The 20177-nt window shown below is 40.4% G+C and overlaps 1 protein-coding gene across 16 annotated transcripts in view; it reads right to left on the bottom strand.

The window, feature by feature from the left end:
* nrxn3b (neurexin 3b) overlaps nt 1–20177 on the bottom strand; it is a 444405-nt gene that overhangs the window by 44986 nt on the left and 379242 nt on the right. For all 16 annotated transcript variants that reach the window (XM_020618121.1, XM_020618122.1, XM_020618120.1 and 13 more), the window contains one exon: nt 474–645. In XM_020618121.1, coding sequence (XP_020473777.1) covers nt 474–645 — 172 coding nt within the window. The remainder of the gene's footprint in view (nt 1–473; nt 646–20177) is intronic.

Here is a 20177-nt window from a genome sequence, read left to right as displayed (position 1 = left end):
CTCTGCCTGCTATTGCTAATCCAAAAATGGACAAAGAGTTGGAGCGTGAAAGAATCTCAGTAGACACCTAGTGGGATCCTCCCGTCTGTCACTCAAAGCAACCATACCTTTAATTATGCATAACTTTTAGTTTCAATGTAATATAAATGGGAAAGTTATATAAAAATTCACCCCCATGCTGTTGTCATCAAAGTGGAAATTAGCTATAGAAACTGTCTTTTGTACCAGGCTGTGAACATGCGTATTTCTGTTGTAAAGTTGGGCAGCTTGACATGGGAGTCAATGGGGATTGACTCTCTTTTGGAGCCAGGCTCAACTGGCCATTTGAGGAGCTGCAGGTTTTAACACTTTGGCAGTGGCTTCATTTCTCAGCCTCAGAGGTTGTCGCTTGGTGGTGTCCAGTAGTTTTAAAAATATAATTTTACTCTGATTCTTGTAGAATTCATCACACAAAGGACTAAGAGGGACAGTACCTGTGGGAAAGTGCTCGTTGACTGGCCAGTTATCCACCTGCAAAGTGGCATTGCCCCCGTTCCTGGTGAACCGGACCAAATGGTATTTGCCATCATTTATTGCTGTGCTTGTCTCCTTAACACTGATGTCCACTGTCCCAATGTTGAAGGTCACACCTACTTTGCCTTGCTCCTGGAAAAGACCCAAAGAAAACAGAAAATTGGTCAGTGGTCAGGTTAGTAGTCAGATCCCAGCAATAAATGAATCCAGATCTTTGAATACAGTACTTTACTAAAGTGGCAACTGCCATTAAATGGTGAGTCACATCAAATCTGTCACCACTGTTAATGCTAGACCAGTTTGAAAATTTGAACTGCCACTGTACCACGATTCCACCTACGGGTATTTTTGGGCAGTAATGAATTAATTAAACAATAAACTAATTGTAAAAAGTTCAGTAAAGTGAATGCCCTTGATTGGTGCTAATGGTGAACTATTCAGAGAACCTGAGGCCGCTAGCATGCTACGCTTCATTATACCACCGTAATGTGATGAAAATAAGCTGCCAGCAGAGATTGTAATGATGAGTAATGCTCCCTACTGCCTGTAACTGCAAAACTGCTAGGGCAGATGCCTTTTCTGCTGTGGTCCTTACAAACTGTATGAATACCATGTTTTGTTTAGCTCCCAATGCTAAACCAGTTATACCAGGTCCATACATTGTGATGCCTCCCCATCATTTTCAGACTCCTTGCCCTTTGACCTCACTAATTTTCGTGAGCTGCCAACATGTTTTACTGTGACCGCTTGCATATTCATGGGTGTGTAGATAATACAAACAAAAGGTTTTAGAGTGGAAACAGAGCTTGAGTGAGTGGCGACAGGGAAGAGCTGTGTTTTCTGTGTCATTTGTTTTAATCCCCCACAGGGAATCTGTCTGTGTAATTACCTACACTTTAGAAGCCCAGAGCAGAGGGACCGTTTCTCATAACAAAACCAAAATTAGGAAGGTTTGCACAAGGGGCAGACACATATTGTTAACAGATCACCTGAGACAATGGCCCTGCATGGTGTTATAATACAGACACTGATAATGTCAAGCGGACTTTTACAGTGCTTGTCAGCACAAAAGCAAAATTACTACAAGTTACATGACACAATACTTAAAATCTGCTGACCTCTATTTAATGTTGCAGTGTAACACTGTAGAAGAGCCCTTGGTAAGACCACCATATACTGTACTTTACACGGTCCCTCATGCTTTTACATTCTCAAATATACACCAAGTTAAACAGCATATTAAATTATTAGACCATCGAATTATGACAGAAAACTGCAGTGTATAATAAAAAAAAGTGTGCAATTTTATTGGCATTCCCTTACATTTTAGGTTTTGTTTATAAAAAGAAAAATGACAACAATAAAGAACAAATATACTAAATATTTAAACCAAGTTTGCTCCAGCAGCTTTACTCCTAAAGTAAAGCATGTGGAAAACCTTGGAAGAAAGAAGACAGTTTACTTTCAGTCCTCTGAATTAGGATCTTGTTTCTGTTCCTTAGCATTTTTTATGTCCAGTGGGACAGGAGATTATTGTTGTCTAAATTTAAGATACAGTGCATCCACCTCATTCCAAGTTTTTAAGGAAGTAGAAAAGTGTCTAAAGTATGCAGTAAAATGTGAAAAAAGAAAAGCGTTGTGGAAGACCAGCACGGCCTTCAAAGCAATACTCTCACTTATAGTTAAAACATTCTTTATTCATAAAAAGATACGACACAGCATTATAGTATGCTTGAGACCATAATGCAAGTAACAGCAGAATGGCTCTCCACTGTAACAATCTGCAGCTCAGCTAATAATGGATAAACATTGTCACCAAAAACATGAGAAAGCCATCTGCTAAAAGCCAGGGTAAGGCTCAAAGTAGGAGTCAGAGGAGCAGAATGTCTGAATGCGCACTTAATGCCTCTGTCAGAGAGGCTGCAAATGGGCTTCTTAATTTAAGTAGTTGTCATTAAAACTTTGAGATACAGACAAATGCACTGCAATGTGTAGAGATGCGCACGCTGCTTATCTGGCAGCAAATCCACATAACCCATGCACTTGGACAGGTTAAGGTAAGCACACAAACATGCTGATAATTTAATATGACAAGATGATGTTCAGTGTGTGTGTTGTAATGTGAAAAATACTACTAAAGCATCCGGGCACTCCTGACTAATGACAGGACCTTTCTCTGGTACGAAAAACAACTTGTCTGAAGGTCTGAGCGCATACAAAGCACAAACAGACACATCATCACTACAACACCCGCTGTGACCTTCAGAGACTCTGGCAACCCTGGATCTCCTGTGTAGACGCATCAAAGCCACATCACCGACCCACTAATACCTACAAACAAAGACAGATTGTCACCCCCCTGGCCCTGGTACAAACAAACAACAAAACACAACAATTGTACACCTCTATAACTGTTGCTGACTGCCTCTCGGCAATGTGCAGAAAGGGGACTGTGTGTGGTAGTGCTTTGTGGCAGCATACCTCTGCCTGCCTTTTTCCTTCTCCCTCTGTACTACTCTTGTTGTCCAGCTACCCTCCGGACAACAACCCACCCCCGTGCTGCAGTGGTGTTTGACTGACAGATCCAATTACGTTTTTTATTGGCCTGTCACTCGCGAGGCGGGAAGGTACTTCATTGTCTCCCAAGCAAAGGGGAAAAATGGCTATTGTTTTCTTAGTAGAAAAGATGATGGCCACTGTTCGAGGCATAAACAAATGATGCACACAGAATCACTTACACACTTACACACATGCAAGCAGAACAACACACAAACACAAAGTCACAGAGTATAACCTTGCACTCAAGAATGTGCTTCTTGCTTTGTAACTAAGACCGATAAATGTAATTCAGAATGTAACACCCTGCCACCCCCACTCCACACACACACACCCTTCCCCACATCTAGCTGGCCCTGACTTGGCACAAGGCGCTCTAGTGGTCCCACGTGACCCGGCACACACTGACATCAGTAATCAGGCCCGCTGCAATCCAATTCAAGGCCGATCAATGCCTCCAACACATGCAGCGCCCCAGGCAGAATGAAAGAGTGAGAATCACTCAAAGAAGTGGTGGGCGATCGTGCAGGCAGCCATCACAGCCCTTAGCAGACAGCTGCTGTACCAGGGGGACGAGCCGCTCACAATAGACCCCATCCCTGGATCACTAAACGGTCATTCTGCTAAGCCACAGGCCCCAGACAGGCACATACACCTCAAAGCAATTTTACGGAGGTGAAATGGGTAGAATTAGCACATTTAGCTGTGCTGCAGAGAAAAAAAACTGACAAAAGAGATATGGCACCAAAAAAAATGCATGAAGTTATGTCGTCATGTGTCAGATATTTTCTATGGGAAGATGTGTACTGAAAGCACCTTAAGGTCAAAGAATGTTATTAATGTGGGAGTTTTTCCCCCTGACAAAAGGTATTACATTGCAACCAAACCATGATTGAAATTTGGTACACGCACAGAGTAGTTGTAGTGGGATGACTCCAGTGGATCTATATTAAGTCTCAGTTGGGAGCGAGAAGAATCTGATATCAAGAATGTGAACATGTCCCAGGTTGGGAGTTTGGGTTACATATCCAGCCTTTCATCTGACATCAGCGCTCAAGTTAGCTTTTGCGGTAAAAGGGCATCAAAACTGGATCATGGATGCAGTGAAAGTAGAATCAATAGAATGGAGAAGCTAGGACGTCATGAGCTGCGCTGGATTGATGCACCTGGTCTTCACAGTGCCAAAGCCATTTATTGTCAGTAATAGACAAAGATAACTCATAGATGGCTCAGTGATTTGTAGCTGTCTGTTCTGGTGTGCATCAGGCTCTAGAGTCAGAAAGTTGCTAAAGGATAGGATGTTAGAGGCTTCTGGAGATTTGCGTGCATGCTGGCCTGCAGTGTGAGTCATTATTTCATGAACAGGATGTATTGACATCTTGACAGGCCCTGGGCTAGATAAGAGCCTGGCTTATTTTTTGTGGTCTCAAAATTTTGTAACACTATTAGTGAAACTGAAAGCCCCAATTATAGAAACAAAGTCTCTGGTGCACTTCAACAATTAATTTGTGACTCATTTTCAAAAATTTGTATCGTCAGTAGAACCAGTGGCTCCGGAGCTGACTTCCATAGGCATCATCAGAATTAGTGAGAGATGAAGTGATGTTGATTTTGTTTACCATAAAAATACAGTATGTAGCACACCTGCATTTTTCTGTAATTTGCGGCGCTCATGGGACTGAATATGTACATTTAAAAGCCATATTTCTTACTAAAACCTAAGACCACTGTCTCCATTACTCTGGATAATTCACATGACACTGTCAGGAGCTTTCATAGGGTTTATTTCTTTGATAGAAAGCTACTTCTTTGAAAAACTGGCACAGAGAGTTCTGTAGATTAAACAGAGTAACAAGGCCAATGATCCTGAAGGGAAAAGATTGTAAGTTTAAAATCAAATTTTTCAATGCTGTGAGCACCAGAAAACCCATTCTCTGTTCTATTGGTGTGGCAACAGAAACCTCAGAGATGGATATTGCAAAACTTGGGAAAATAAAGTGTCAACTTTTTTCTTTGTAATTTAACTAAAACTGACTGTCCACTTAAGCTGGTATAACTTTTGTACAGTTATTGGCTTTTGCTGGTCATGAAAGGGACAAAGTCTTGAAAAAGGAAAAAGGAGGAGAAATACAGATTTGAATGTCATGAATAAAGTACAGTTTGATATATATGCAGCTGTTCATAGCTGTGATTCATAAGCAGTTCAGCTGAGAGACAGGAACCACAAAATCCACTTACTATGGAAACATACTGTATAGTGGCATTAAATAAAAAGCTGCAGACATGATTTTACTTCTATTTTCTCATATCAGAAGCAGGCTACAGAGTTCAGGGTTATTGGCTTTGTACGGTGACGGTCTTAATGCACTATCCAAATAAACATTCCTCTGAAAACTATGAAATTTCATTAATCATTAATTAGCTCAAATGTTCATTCAGACATTCATAATTGGCTGCAGAGCAGTTGTGAGAGGCCACATGGGAAAATACAAGGCACAGAGGCCTGAAATATTGATCATGCCTAAAAGAACTCAGAGGTCTAACACAGGCTACATTTCACACCTGAGAGAGCCAGGGACAGCATCATAGAATGGATAAGATCAAAATGGCTTCCACTGAGCTTTACTTAGTGCAATGGTGGGTAATCGCTGGGGTAATACAAGTGAGTCCATTAGCTAGTGGGTTATTGCCCAGGAGTGCCAGCTAGTGTTAGCCCAAACAAAAGAGGAAAAGTTATTGCAGTTTTACTACAAACACACGCAGTAGCGTTGCCGGGGAAGGTAATGGCTTTGACTCCTGCGCTCGGGCTCAATGTCAAACTCTGAGCCTCACTCTTTGATCCTCTGCCACAGAATATGAATCGCACAGGGTCAGCCTTATCAATTATTTACACCCGCTCTTTCTCCATTTCCTGTTTATCCGCTCTTGTGGCTGTAACTTGTCCTGACACTAATGGCGGAGCGACCTGGTGAAAACATTTATCAATGTTACCGCAGAGTCCTCTCCAGCTCTATACTATCACTTACAGCCTTTTGGAACATAGAAAACGGACACTGCACTGATCCTAATCATCACTACCATATTTTACTGCCAGTGTCTTGGCTGTATTGTCTCAATAAAGCCACCGTCCCAAAAAGAACCTTTAGTTTCTGCATCGTGCGCTGCCACTGAATCTGTACCTAAATTTAAGCACCACAGTGTTTAATATGGTTTCACTTAATAGATATGAAAAACTTCACCTATCAAGATACCAGGACAAAAAAAAATGCACAGCCTACTCACTCACAAGACCAATATACACTTCTGCATTTAAATACTTAAACGGCATATATTTGTCTTTCAATTTCTATCATCATGCTTTCCTTTTTAATGCAGATTTCTTTAACTTGCAACTCTTAATTCTAATTATTTAGTTCACATTAACCATTATAGCATGGCTTTAAGCAAACAACAGATACATCGTGTGCGACATGGTGTTGCAGTGGTTAGCGCTGTCGCCTCACAGTAAGAAGGTTCCGAGTTTGAGCCTGGCCTGACCCAACCTTTCTGTACGGAGTTTGCATGTTCTCCCCGTGCTTGCGTGGGTTCTCTCTGGGTACTCCGGCTTCCTCCCACAGTCCAAAGACGTGCAGCTTAGGTTGATTGGTGACTCTAAATTGCCCGTAGGAATGAGTGTGTGGTGTTGTCTGTCTCTTAGTGTCAGCACCTTGATAGACCGGCAACTTGTCCAGGGTGTACTCCGTCTCTTGCCCATTGTGGCTCCACATACTACTTTGTTACACAATGTTATTATAGATTCCCAACAGAATAAAAATACCATCTATATAGAGCAGAGCCATTCAAAGGTACCAAGTGTTGCTCCATCTCTGTTTATGGTGAGAATGCTACACAGCTGAAGTTATTATAATGCAAATTGCATAATTACAAGCCTGTTAAATCACAGAAGCCCGGTAAAACATCAGCCATGAACTTCGATCTGCTGCTACACTACTTCACTAACAGCCACTAACAACCATCAGGCCATATGCAAAAACAATGGGCTTCAGTAGCCTGCACATTCATGCTCACACACAACACTGCCATGATCATATTAAAGCTCACTTTGGACTGATGTTTTTCAGCAGCTGTTAAGAAGGTGCTGGGTTTGATTGTCTTTACTCAGTGTGAATTCAGATTTGATCCCATTTACTCACTGTATCTCTATTCCATTGTCCATTAAGGAAAATGCCGATGTTGTGTGACCTCACGCTGTGTCGTGTTGGACAACACGGTCCTAACATGCCAGCAGATTTGATCCCATTTACTCACTGTATCTCTATTCCATTGTCCATTAAGGAAAATGCCGATGTTGTGTGACCTCACGCTGTGTCGTGTTGGACAACACGGTCCTAACATGCCAGGGGGGTCATTTAGAGAAAAAAAAAAAAAGCCAATGAATGGGGTTTGTGCTGGATGGAATAATATGCAGTGAAAGTCCATTAGGGACTAGGCTAATGAAATTGAAACAGCTTGGTGATCAAATTAGACTCTGTTTGCCAGATATTTAATTTAATGTGCTGCTGAATTTGAGTATTTTCTGTTTGGTGGGACCCAACACACAATAAATCAGTCAGGTACACAGTTCATCTTATATTCCCTCCTTCCTGCCTTTTTCTGAAATGAACACTATTCCAGTGTTTGCATTTGCACAGAACCTACCCACTACTCTTTCTGAAACAAAACAGACTAAAGTGCTTATGTGAAAGTAAATGGAAATCATAAAGACATACTAGTGTGCCCCACACACCCAAAATCACAGTCGTTATCGTTGACCTTTCTGTGTGTTTTCCTAAAGAGAATACTTTCAGTCGCAATCATATGCATCACTGCAGCTGCTTGGTAAAGAGTCACAGGGTGAAATTATTTGAATAGACACACAAAAGATTTCAGCTTGTTTAAAGAGCCACCCTCTGTATTTTGCACGCTCTCCTTACCGTGTCTGGGGTAATATGCAAAGCAAAACCACACTGGGAGAAAGAGAAAGCCAGAGGGAAAATTCAGGGGAACAAACAGCACAGTATTTTAGATAGATGCGCTTCAGCCCAAATGACACAATAGGTGGTAATTACTGGAGCAAAGATACAAATTCTAAGCCACGCTATAGTGACTCTTCCTGATAAAATGGGATGGACATACAGTAGTTGTTCTCTTGTCTTGTGCGTGGCAGCCACATCTTTGAACGTTGAGCAAAGCTTGGACCACAAATTCACTGAGGGAGAAAAAACTGACAAAGATGTTTAGAAAGTGAGAGATGCAGCTTCTCATCCATCTGTTTATGCAAACATTCCATTCCGGGCACGCACTTCCAGGCACCAACAGACGGGCTGATGAATGTAAACACACAAATGTGCGTGTGAACACACACAAATAGACACTGACAATTGTTTTTGTTATTCTGTCACAGTCCTTGTTTGTCCAGTGTCGTCTCTGCACGATGCATTAAAATTAGAAGTGCTAACACCCACGTGCCCGGGAACAGGTGTTAAAATGCTAATGCTAATGGATGGCACCTACAGTAAACAGTGTTGATGATCCCTCGCTGGCTGTGCCAGCTATATATTTGTGGAGGGTGAAGTGAAGGAGAAGAGGGGACAGAAGCTTGTTTCCCAATCAAAGTAGATGATGTCGGCTGGGTGACAGGGGTGGGAGGTGGATGGGGAAACCAGCTGCCAACATGAGCACCAAAGGTAGTTGGACCACCCTGTAACATGCTGGCAGCAGTGAGGTGGGTGGTCTGTTGCCAGGGGTGACCTGCCTAGGATCAAGACTCTACACTGCACCTTGCCTACTGAGGTGTCAGTGATGAAGCAAGAGAGAAAGGAATGGAAAGAGAGAGGAAAGAACCATAGGATGAAAGTGAACTTTACTACAGAAAATTCACCAGCTGAGAGAGGCTAGGAGGTGAGGTGGAAAGAGAGAGGTGCAGAAAAATGATGACTGAGAATAGAGTGCATTAGCCACCCCGGTCCCAGCCACACTCCTCTTTTTTCTTCTTTCCATTTATGACTTTGAGAGTCTACAGAAGAGGATGCTCATTTTATTTTGATTTGAGATTCATTTAGTTTCAAAACCACCAGGTATTTCTGTGATAATATCAATTCGTGGGTCGCTCCCTCCCACTAACCACTGAACACACAGATTGCTGCTGTTTAAATTTGTGCCATTTGCAGTGTAATTGCTTCACCTTGGAAGGATTATGATTCGGGAAGATGATAAAGCCTATCTCCAGTTACTTGTAATAATAAAGATATATTAGTAGAGCTTATAAAATGTATTAAATAAAATATGAGTGTGACTAACACAGTAAACCAAACAAATCATGTCTTCTTTCAGCAGTGCGGAAAAGTACATTGACTCAAATATCATACTTCCACTCTATTGCATGATACTTCCAGAAAAGAAATATTTTAGTTTTGATTCACTACATTTTATTAGTTTCTGATTAAGATTTTGCTTAAAGACATATGAAATGCAATGCATCACTAAAGATCAGTTGTTGTCAACATCTGGGGACCTAATCATGATTCAGATTTCCACCAAAAAGACAATTCATCTCTAAATTTATTAAATGGGATTTAGTACGGCTTATTATGTGATATTATACAAAAAAGAACTGTACAAAAATGAATACAAATGTGTATAGAAGAACTGTCTTCTGTTCTTCTTCCTCAGTAAATCACATCATTGTAGGTACTATATAAAGATTAAGCTAAAGAATAAAATGTAGGTGTAACCGGATCAAATCAGTAGTTGTATTCAGATCAGTCTCACAAAATATCATAAATGATTAACAATAATTTGGGAATTTTAATTAATAATTAAAGTGACCAAAATTAATGGAAAATCTAAAAAGATTATTAGCCTTTAAAATGAGCTATTACATTACAACCAGGTGTTTTTTAGTAAATACACTTGGTTAGGTGAAAAACATTTGTTATGCTCATGTCATAATTACTATATAAGTTACATAATATGTAACTTTTATCATAATAACCTGCTGGCACAAACAACATATATTCTCCTTTTGTTTTACAAGAGGACAGTGTTGCTTTTGGGTGTAGTACAGTAGGACAGTAGGAGGTAGGGAGGAATTGATGAGTGGGGGTTATGGAAAACTGAGTTTATGTGACTGTGATGATCTCTACATCACAATCCCTCAGATTTATCTTCCAACCCTTTGGAGGAGGCCTGTCCAGAAATATAAAGCAGTTAAAACAAGCTCCATCGTTATCAGCTACCAAAGTAATATGCTACTTACACTTTCATGGATAATAATAATGTCATATATAATGATATAACAGTCACAATAAACAGTAATTTTTCCTTTTATAGTTTTGAAATTTTGCTGGTAATACACAAGCATTTAATTTTTATACTCATTTATTGGTACTTTTACTAAAGAGAGGATCTGATTACTGCTTCCATCACTGTCTTTCACTGCTAATCATGTATCTTTACCTGGAGTGCTCTTGCTGTGCACCACACTTTGACCTCAGGCAATCTAATCTAATGTATGAATGAATACCTTGGACATAAAATAGCTGCTGAGTCAAACCTCTCCTGTGGCGGTGGCTGAGAAGCCACACTGGGCAACATATGCCATCTCTGTGTGTATAACTGTCATGTCAGCTTGATACTGGTCAACAGTCCAAGTCTCACTTCGCATTCATTCATTTCCAATTCATGACCACATTTCGGTGCATTGGAGCTGTGCTAAATTAACCAGAACTGCACCAAACTCCCTAGAATGCATTAAAAAGATGACGAGCACTGATCGAGTAAAGAGGTTTTTGAAGCAATTGCTTGAACCATTATCAGGCTTTATTCTGCATCCTGAAGCAATACTGTAAGTCAGTGGGAGATGAATACAGGATTGTATAAATGAGATAAGATGATTGTTTTGAGCAGAAACAGGAGTGGATTACACCAAGTCTTTTTGAGGGAAGCCAAGCTAACAGACTCCCTGCTGCTGAGCACTGTGGGGTATATCAACAGCTGTCTAAATGTGTCGCTGCCAGTTAAAGCTACTTTCATGTATGCTTTGAGACTGAAAGGTGATACAAACAGAAGGCACCAGGGAGAAAGGCAGCAAGAATGAACAAACAAACAAAAGTAGCTATGTTCAGGAACAGACAATAAAGGAGAGCACTGAAATAGAGCCGTGAATAGCCAGCACCTAAAATGGCTGAATAAACAGGAGAGAATTTAGGTCAGTTTTACTCTCCCACTTCAAGGAACATTGAGGCAAATGTCCTACTTTCAGGTCAAGCTGTCATCAAAATGACTCTTTTCTACACTTCTGGATATGTTCCAACTATGAAGCTTGTCTGAAAAAATATCAGGAAGTATTATTTATGAATTACAAAATAATAGTACATTTGCATTCAGTCATCCTTCCTGTGTGCTTTTCAGTCCTTGTCAATTATTCTTTTGTAATTATTTTTCCCTGCCACTTTGTAAAGACATTATTTTTCATGAAATTAATTGGACCAAAAATAATAAGGCACCAGTCATTTTTAAAGGCAATTTTCTTTTCCATAATATGAAACTGCTAAAAGATAAGTGCATATCAAAGGCTCAGCAGATAGTACTCATTGCTGCTCTTCTTTCTCAGCAATTAAGAGGGTTGCCTGCAGAGAGGAGGCATGAAATCTAGGTGATTGGAATGCAAGGAGATGCCAGTGTAATTCTGAGAAATACTATTAACGTTAATCAGCAGCTCCAAATGATGGATTATGCTAATGCCTTCGTGCATGTTGGGTACTATGCATACATGCTGCTGTATGTCACCTATTTGTAAGCGTGTCCAAATGCATGATCAAAGAAGCTGATGTTTTTAACTGGATTTTTAGGATTCCGATTCCATCAACAAGTCCTCCAGCTTATAGGACCCATACGGTCATTTGTCTCTTTCCTCTCCTGCAGCCCACAGAGGTGTTACATTAAATAGCACTCCTATGGTCACGGGAGGAATTGCAACAATCCCGCCAACATTAATGACAACGTATGTTGTACTACCAAGCTTTACGGACATTTGTTGCCATGGAAACAGCCATAAACATGATGGGTCTAGATAGGAGCAAGCCGTGGAACTCAGTCGTCTTGGAAACTGTCATAAATATCACGTTATGATTATGAAACATCACAGTTTCATTTTGCTATTCAAAACACTTCAGGCACAAAAAGTACTTGGTTAGTTTTAGGATAAAAATATTTGATTAGGTTTAGGCACAAAACATTATTGGTTATGTTTAGGAACAAAAGCACAAACCACACACTGGAATTGAACTCAACTCCCCTGAGGGAAATAATTTTTTGTGGGTTAGGTGTTAGGGTCAACACCAACCCCAACCTCCGCTTAATGTCGACTTTGTGCCTCAATATACTTACTCCTCTCCCCATGTCATGATTAATACAGTCACTAGATGTCGCCAAACTATATATAACACAAACATTTTGCTGTAATTACCTGTAATTATACAAACGACGTATACTGTCGTATTTTACAGGAGGACAGTCTCCATTGTATGGGAAGGAAGATTGTGGTCGATGTTGATGATGTTGATGCAACAAAGGAGTGCGCAAATATGAGTTATGTGATGCCAAATAGTGTATGCGCTTGCATGCATTTTCCCATGTACTAACAATATGAATGTGTCAGAGAGAGATATATAGATATAGATAGGTATGTTGGCAGATATATATCTTTATCTTTTTCTATTATAAGATAACTACATAGAGGTTCACAGAAGGCAGGGCATAGAGAGCCAGAGAAAGTGACAAATATATTGTCTATCTTGTGAGACGGTGGAAGGTTGCTTTTAAATGTCACAGTGACTCTCAGTGCCTCTCCCAGGTCACCCTGTTACTCCGCTCCAGAATAAGACTGCAGAAGACTCATTGCTGCATCACACACAGCCAGAAGGGCACACAAACACACACAACCAAGCAAGCTCACATAATCAGGCTCTGCCACCTTGACTGCTTGAAAATATCCAACAGCACAGCTTCATACTGAAGGCTGTCTCTGGGAGAAGTGGAAACAAGCACACACAACCTGGGATGCCAAGTTTAATGTGTGAGAGAAAGTAAACGCAAGCAAAAGGGTTAGGGGCCTTCCTTTAAACGAGCCTTCACCATTTGACCAGTGTTTGTTTTTTAAGACCTAGGCTAAAGAGTGGGGCAGCCTGACCAAAACACAAACTGTAACTGCAGAGGCTTTCAAAGCCAATTTTACCTTAGCCAATGTCAAGAAAGCCTGATGTACTGTGGAGGAATTAGGGGTGATTGAAAGCTTGGTTAAATTAAAAGCCAAGAAAACTAATGGGCAACGACTAGCTGAGATGGCTAGTTTATCCCTCCCTTCAGACCTAAACAATCTCCAACAAAGTGAAAGAAGGAGAAAAAGAGAATGAAGACAGCACCTCCTGCTGCTTCCGTCCCCATCTGTGTTCGTCACAGCAGCACAAACATTACTTGACTTATTTTTTCTTTTCATCTCCCAGCTCCCCTGTCCCACTAACAGAATCACCCACACGGGGTCATCATCTTCTTCTTTCTCCACTAAAGCTGTATGGAAACTAGGTGGTGTCTCCTTCCCTCTGCCAGATGCTGTGGAATCTCAGAGCCAAGTCAGGCGCAGTGGGTGTCTGTCATTTCAGGCTTGCTGTTAGGTGACTTTAGTTGTCATAGAAGGCATCCTTACACACCGCTGCCACTGAAGGGAGATTAGTCACACTGCACTGACTCTCTCTACCTCTATCTCTGTTTTACTTTCTCCCCAAACCTCTACCTCTCTCTCCCATCAACATTCCCTCTTTCTAGCTGTCAGTGTCTCTGTCCTCTACCTTCCACCCTTTCCTTCCCTCCTGCTGTTTGTCAGCGTGGGATCCACTGAGCCAAGATTGTGAACAGGTTACAGTAGTCGAGAGGGGAGGTCCACCAGGATCAGTCATGTGAGGCACGGATGGGCCTCACTGTCCATTCAGTAAGACTGTTGACACAGGTGATAGCATAAAAATGCCCATGATGTATTTCAGCCCCTGCTTTCTGTTGGAGTTAACAGCTAAGCTAGTGAAATAATGTCAGATAATGCTTTATATTACGCCAGAAACACATGGCTGTCACTGCCAACATTTATCTGAGTTGTGGGGTAGAGTTCTGCAAAACATTTACAAAACCTTCAGTATTTTGCAGGCAGTTAGACAATAACTGCACAAATGGAAACCCCCCCCCAGTCTCCATACAGTAACTATAACTTTGTAGACACAAGAAGCTTAAGTAAACCAAAGCCAAAACAAGGTTTAATCTCATCCCTGCCAGCACTGCAGAAGACATTTTTTCACAGTGAATTTTATAATTAGAGTGTTATCCTACTTGTGCCATCCCCCGAGTGACAGCATTGGCACGCGAGAGGAGAAGGCCCCTCGTGGGCTTTTCCAAGCAAAAGGCATGTGTAATGAGTCATGAGGTCCATCTTCGCTCCAAATGGAAAACCGCCAACACGTGCACAGGTTAAGGCAATTCAGCACCGGGTCCACTGCAAAACAGCCACATCCCATTTATTCTAAAGCATGTGGAATTGTATTATGTGTTAAGAACAATCATATACCAAAGAACAGGCAAGCCTGATCTGGAAAAGAGAATATATGATGAATACTGTATTTTTAATTGAATCTGCCAAGTGAATGGGCTCATTATAACATCAGAGAACTCAAGGAACATATGTCTTTTCTTTATCTTCCATGGCCAGTCTGGCATGTTCCAGCACAGCGTGACTGAATTAAAGATTATGTGGGAAGAATGAATTAACCATGTGTGCTTCAGCCTTCAAATCTACTTAATGAAATGAGTCTTGTGAAAATGCGGGGGGATTCTGGGGAACAAGAGAGCTGTGCTTTCACCTATGTCCATTGTCGTAACATCTGTCCCCTCTCTCTCAACTCACACTGTCATGGTTATAGGCTTAAATCTTCCAAAGGGTAGGACAGAGGGGTCATCGGACACAAACACACTTTACTGTGCTTCAATAAAACTGAGACTCATAAGAGACAGTTTGGAAAAGCAACAGTTAAAATTGATGCAGCACAAGCTGAGGTGTTTTGATTTTGTCCTACTCTACATTTCCCACAATACAACCAAAAACATCATTTCATTTAGACCATAATGACTTTTAGACACTCACCCCAACTGCAGAACTCTACTTTGTAAAAGAAGTATAGTGCATATTGTAGTTGTTTTTGCTTTATACAGTAAGCAACTGTTAATTTGATCTGCATTTCCCAAAACGTGGTTGACTGGGTTAACTGTAATCCATTTAAATTTAGGTATTTTTACATAGGTATATATAAATTTACTGTTTTTATAAAATTATTATTTTCCATAAATTTATTTTGCCTGCAATTTGGAACTAAACAGATGTTCAGTTGGCCTGCTGTGCCCTGACTTTGGTGTATACTACACTAGACTACCAATTCATAAGACGTAAGTGAAGGTGCACCAAATGAACACTGTGGCCATTCTCCTTGTAAGAAGTATAAAAAATATAGTACAATTCTTTCCAAGAATCTGCAGAAATTATACAAATTATTTAATTACAAATCAATTACTTTCTGATTAGCAAGAAATTATGGGAACTATAATCAATAACAACAATGAAAACATCAGTTATAAGTTTCCTCCTGAGATTTAACAAGAAACTTTAAGGTGAACACTGCCCCAGAAAATAATTACCAGAAGGCAGTGAGGATCACATATTAAGGAATACTGTGGATTCTTTAAGAGCAGGGATCAGGAACTACATTAAAATGACCCATCACAAACCTATGGACCAGACAGAAAAACCTCTAGCCAACTGACACACATGCACACGCCTCAGAAAGGCACAAAGTATGTCATCAGAATTAAAGGGTCACAACCTTATTGGTCGACTTGGCCACCCAATCAGACTGGATTCTTTTGGGAGCTGTGGCCTGTGCGGACCTGACGGGAAATATGCTGGATGGGTATGTGTGTGCGCTTGCTATGGAACAGAAGTGCTTTGCAGATCTGAAGCTCACACTAAAAATAGAATCATTTTTTTCCACAATAGAGAGACAAAGGAAATGGCTGAGGGCAATGGAGGGGCAGAACAAGAGGGGTGGGGATGGAAGACTTGGCTGTCACGTCCTTGGCCGTCTGCCCCGCTGCCTGCCCAGAACGTTTGAGAATCAATAAAACCCAGAGATATGCTATAACCTTCAGTGATTCAGTGCTTAGAATACTTCCATATAAGAGCTATCCAGCAGGAAATATCTTTTACCCTTATAGATTGGTTTTGTGATGATCCCTGCTACATAAAACAGTGATATAGTGGTTTTTTTTGTCTTCTTGTCAATAGAGATTTGTCATGGTGAGACTCAGTAATGGCAGGATTAAATAAATATAAACTCGCACTCAGTAAATGCTCAGGTATTCACTTTCACATTTTCACTCCATCTGTGAAGGAGCTTCATGCATAAATTTTATCCCCTCTTTCTTTCTTATCAGCAAGAAAAAGGAAAAAACTTCTTGCTAATTTTTTAACCAGCAGGCACTTAATCCTCCATGTATGTGTGTGTTTGTGAGCTAGCCGATCTGCCACACTATCACTGATATTGAAGGCAGAAGATTATTTTCTTTCCTTCTTTCCACTAAATTTATTTTCTAATGTTGACGTTTATCACTTGAGCAGGCCCACAATTCACCCCCAATAATCCTAAAAGGAGTCAATTTGCTTAAATGTGAATTTATTTGGCTTTACTCCCCTGCTCTCCCTTTTTCTATCTCTGCACCTCTTATTTATCTCTTTGTCCTGTGGCAGCTTAGGTGAGAGGTGGCAGAGGAGCAGTAACAAGGTAATGCCGAGCCTTGCAGTGGGATTTAGGGGTGTCTATGGAGTTGAGATGGCACTATAATCTTGCGTGCGAGATACACCTCGGTACCTCTGACCTTCCATTAGGTGCTGGTCACAAGCTGTCCATTACTTAACCACACAAAGCATAGTGTGTAGTTAGGACTGAAGTTAGACAGAAACTAAAGTTGATATGATGAGCATGTTAGCAAATATAGGCCCATTTAGACAATCAAGCAGTCTGTTTATGTCCACCTGATGAATGTCAGTCCAATATTCACTCTCCAATAGTTTTGTTTTTGGTCTCCACCAAGTCCTGAGGTAAATATTAGCTTCTTAGCTGCTGAATGCTTCACTATTCACCAGCTGTTCACCAGCTTCTTGCTAACTGTGCCATCTGGTGCTAGACAGGTGGTGTATGGTGGGGTTGTTAGTGCTTTTTTGCTAAAAACACAATCTGCCTTCACTGATGAGAATGATGAAAGTAAACCAGAGCAGTAAAGTTGTGGGCTGTAAAATCAAAACAATGTATTGAGTAATACTACGATAATTCACAGAGCTGAACTGGAGTTGAATAATCTTTTTGTAGGTTTGTCACTATGAGCAACGCCTTTGGCATTATTGTCATTTGATCCATTGTTAATATAAAAATATTGATTAGAGCATCTTTAACAAAGTTAATAATTAATTATAAACTACAACTGCCGTGAAATGTACAAGCATGGCCGGGCACATACTGACATCATTGTACAGTAACTTCATACAGCTTCTCAACATATTAAATTGCAATCGAGTTTTGATTTTGCTATGTGTTCAGGTGACTCCAAAGTTGCCTTATTTACATGCTGTGTCTTCTTACCTAGCTAACTACATTTAGGAGTCACCTGGATTCTGTTCAGAGTGTGTGAACCACATAATGTCACAGTGAGGACTGCTGCAATCACAATGGCTAAGTCATCAGTAAATACCTCCAAAAGGTCTCTCTTTAAAATTTCTACAAGTGTTAAATACAGATGATGCGACATATAGGTCTGGTAGTTTTTAAGTTGTTGGAAGGCACTTTTGATGCAGCTAGGCCGAATAATGGAAACATAAGTAATTATGTTTGTTATTCAGTAGTTACTGTAAGTAAAGTAATTACTTTGTATAATAAGGAATAAGTCAATGAGTACATTTTTCAAGCCCAGTTCTGTTAGGACTAACATTCTTAAACTTTTGCTGCTATAACAAACAAGTGGTTAAGCGACAGAAGAGTTTTGAAGATAAAATAGCTGCCACTGTAACAGCCACATTCTGTCCACACCTCTGTAAGTATAACCTTGGGCTCTGTCAGGCACTTTAGTGCAGTTATTTTTCGCACTGCAGCTGAATCCACAATATCTGACCGCTTGGCTTCCAGCGCTCCCAGTCTAGCCTCTAGTAGGAAAACAACAGTGGTGGCACTATAGAGGAAAAAGAAAGAAAGAGAGAGATAAGAAGGAGCAGGAGATAAGAAAAAGAAAGTGGGTGGTGGTAGAGGTGGTGAGGGGGGTTGGGGGCTGGGTGTCAGAGTGAGACAGAAAAGCATCACATAATTTGGAATGCACAGCCAATGTACTTGTGTCCTGAGACCTATCTGAGCCAAGTTTATCTCTGATCCTGCTCTGAATTCTAAAATGTCTTTCTCCCCAACTCCTTTTTACTCCCACCTCTTCTTATTCTTATTTTACCCACTCTTTTTCATTCAGCCTCATGTATTTGTTCTACTTTTGGATGTACACAATGCTCCACTATCTGTCTCTCTCATCTCAACTGGGATACGTTTATTTTTTATTTTAATTCATAAAATGTACTTCAGTGAGGGCAGGTCTAAAGCCACAGTCTTAATACAGTAGCTACACTGTAATAATGTTGCACTGTTTGCCAAGCATGAGCAGTTATTATTTGTTATTGTTCTACTGAAATAGGATTGGAAGGTTGATATGGTGTGTGTGTGTGTGTGTGTGTGTGTATGTGCATCAGAGGGTGTAATACATAAACTGTTTCCCTGAAATGCCTTTGGTTAACACGGATGACTGACAGGCAGATGTCCCTGAAGAGCTATTGCATCATGGTTGGAGTGTCAGTGTTACTGAGGTGTAAGGATTTGCTGAAGGAGCCTATGAAAATGTTTGTGTTGTGTGTAATAATATATGTAGTATATGGTTGTAGCTGAGAGTGACAGAATAAATGAGAGTGAGCACCTAGGTGGGTGTGTATGAGAGCTAGAGAGGGAGAAATAAAAAGTGTGAGTGCTTGTGTTACATATGTTTATGCATAACCATGCATGTGCTGTTTCAGAAAATACAAGATGCAAAAAAGATTTTGGTGTAATGTGCATTTAAGTGTGTCTGTGCATCTTTTTCTCTGTTTTCACTCGAAGCAAAGGTGCGTGCTGAGTTCTTAATTATTAATAATGACAGGCACCAAATTCTCAACCTTCTTCTTGTTGTGAGTCAGATCACGAATGTCTGTGAAATCCGTTAACCACAGCAGCAAATAGATTTTATTGAACACCTATAAACTTGCTTTTATTCTAAATATTAAATAAAACAAAAATCTTATACCTTTGTCAAAAAGTGAGTGACATGGTTAAATACATATTAACTCAGTAACCACTGCAAACTGTCCATATTCTCACAGCAGCACTATGAAGGTGGTGGAGAAAGTCCATCACCAAAGAAAACTTTTACAAAACAAGTAAAACCTACCGACAATGCAGTAGAGGTCGGGGTATACAGATGGGCCAACAAAACATTACAGTTTAACAAAGACCATTGTTCATTTCCTGTTTCCTGCTGTGCAACTAATGGGAGTCTCTAAACCGTGACCCTGACCGTACCTGAACCTTAACCACATTAATTATTGTAACACTGACAACCAAACACTCTTACTCTTTTAATCAAAACCACAATCTTGCCCTAATCCTAAACGAGTCAACTGTGTGCCTAAACCTAACCAAACCTTAACCACTGTGGAGTCACATCATGAAACAAATATACTGTATACAGTGGGTACTGAAAGTATTCAGACCCCCTTAAATGTGTCACTCTTTGTTATATTGCAGCCATATGCTAAAATCATTTAAGTTCATTTTTTTCCTCATTAATGTACACACAGCACCCCATATTGACAGAAAAACACAATTTTTGACATTTTTGCAGATTTATTAAAAAAGAAA

The sequence above is a fragment of the Monopterus albus genome, unplaced genomic scaffold, assembly GCF_001952655.1.
Source record: "Monopterus albus unplaced genomic scaffold, M_albus_1.0 scaffold201.1, whole genome shotgun sequence".
In the NCBI taxonomy this organism is placed as follows: domain Eukaryota; kingdom Metazoa; phylum Chordata; class Actinopteri; order Synbranchiformes; family Synbranchidae; genus Monopterus; species Monopterus albus.
The sequence above is the reverse complement of the archived record's forward strand: the minus strand, read 5'-3'. Positions and strand labels throughout refer to the sequence as shown.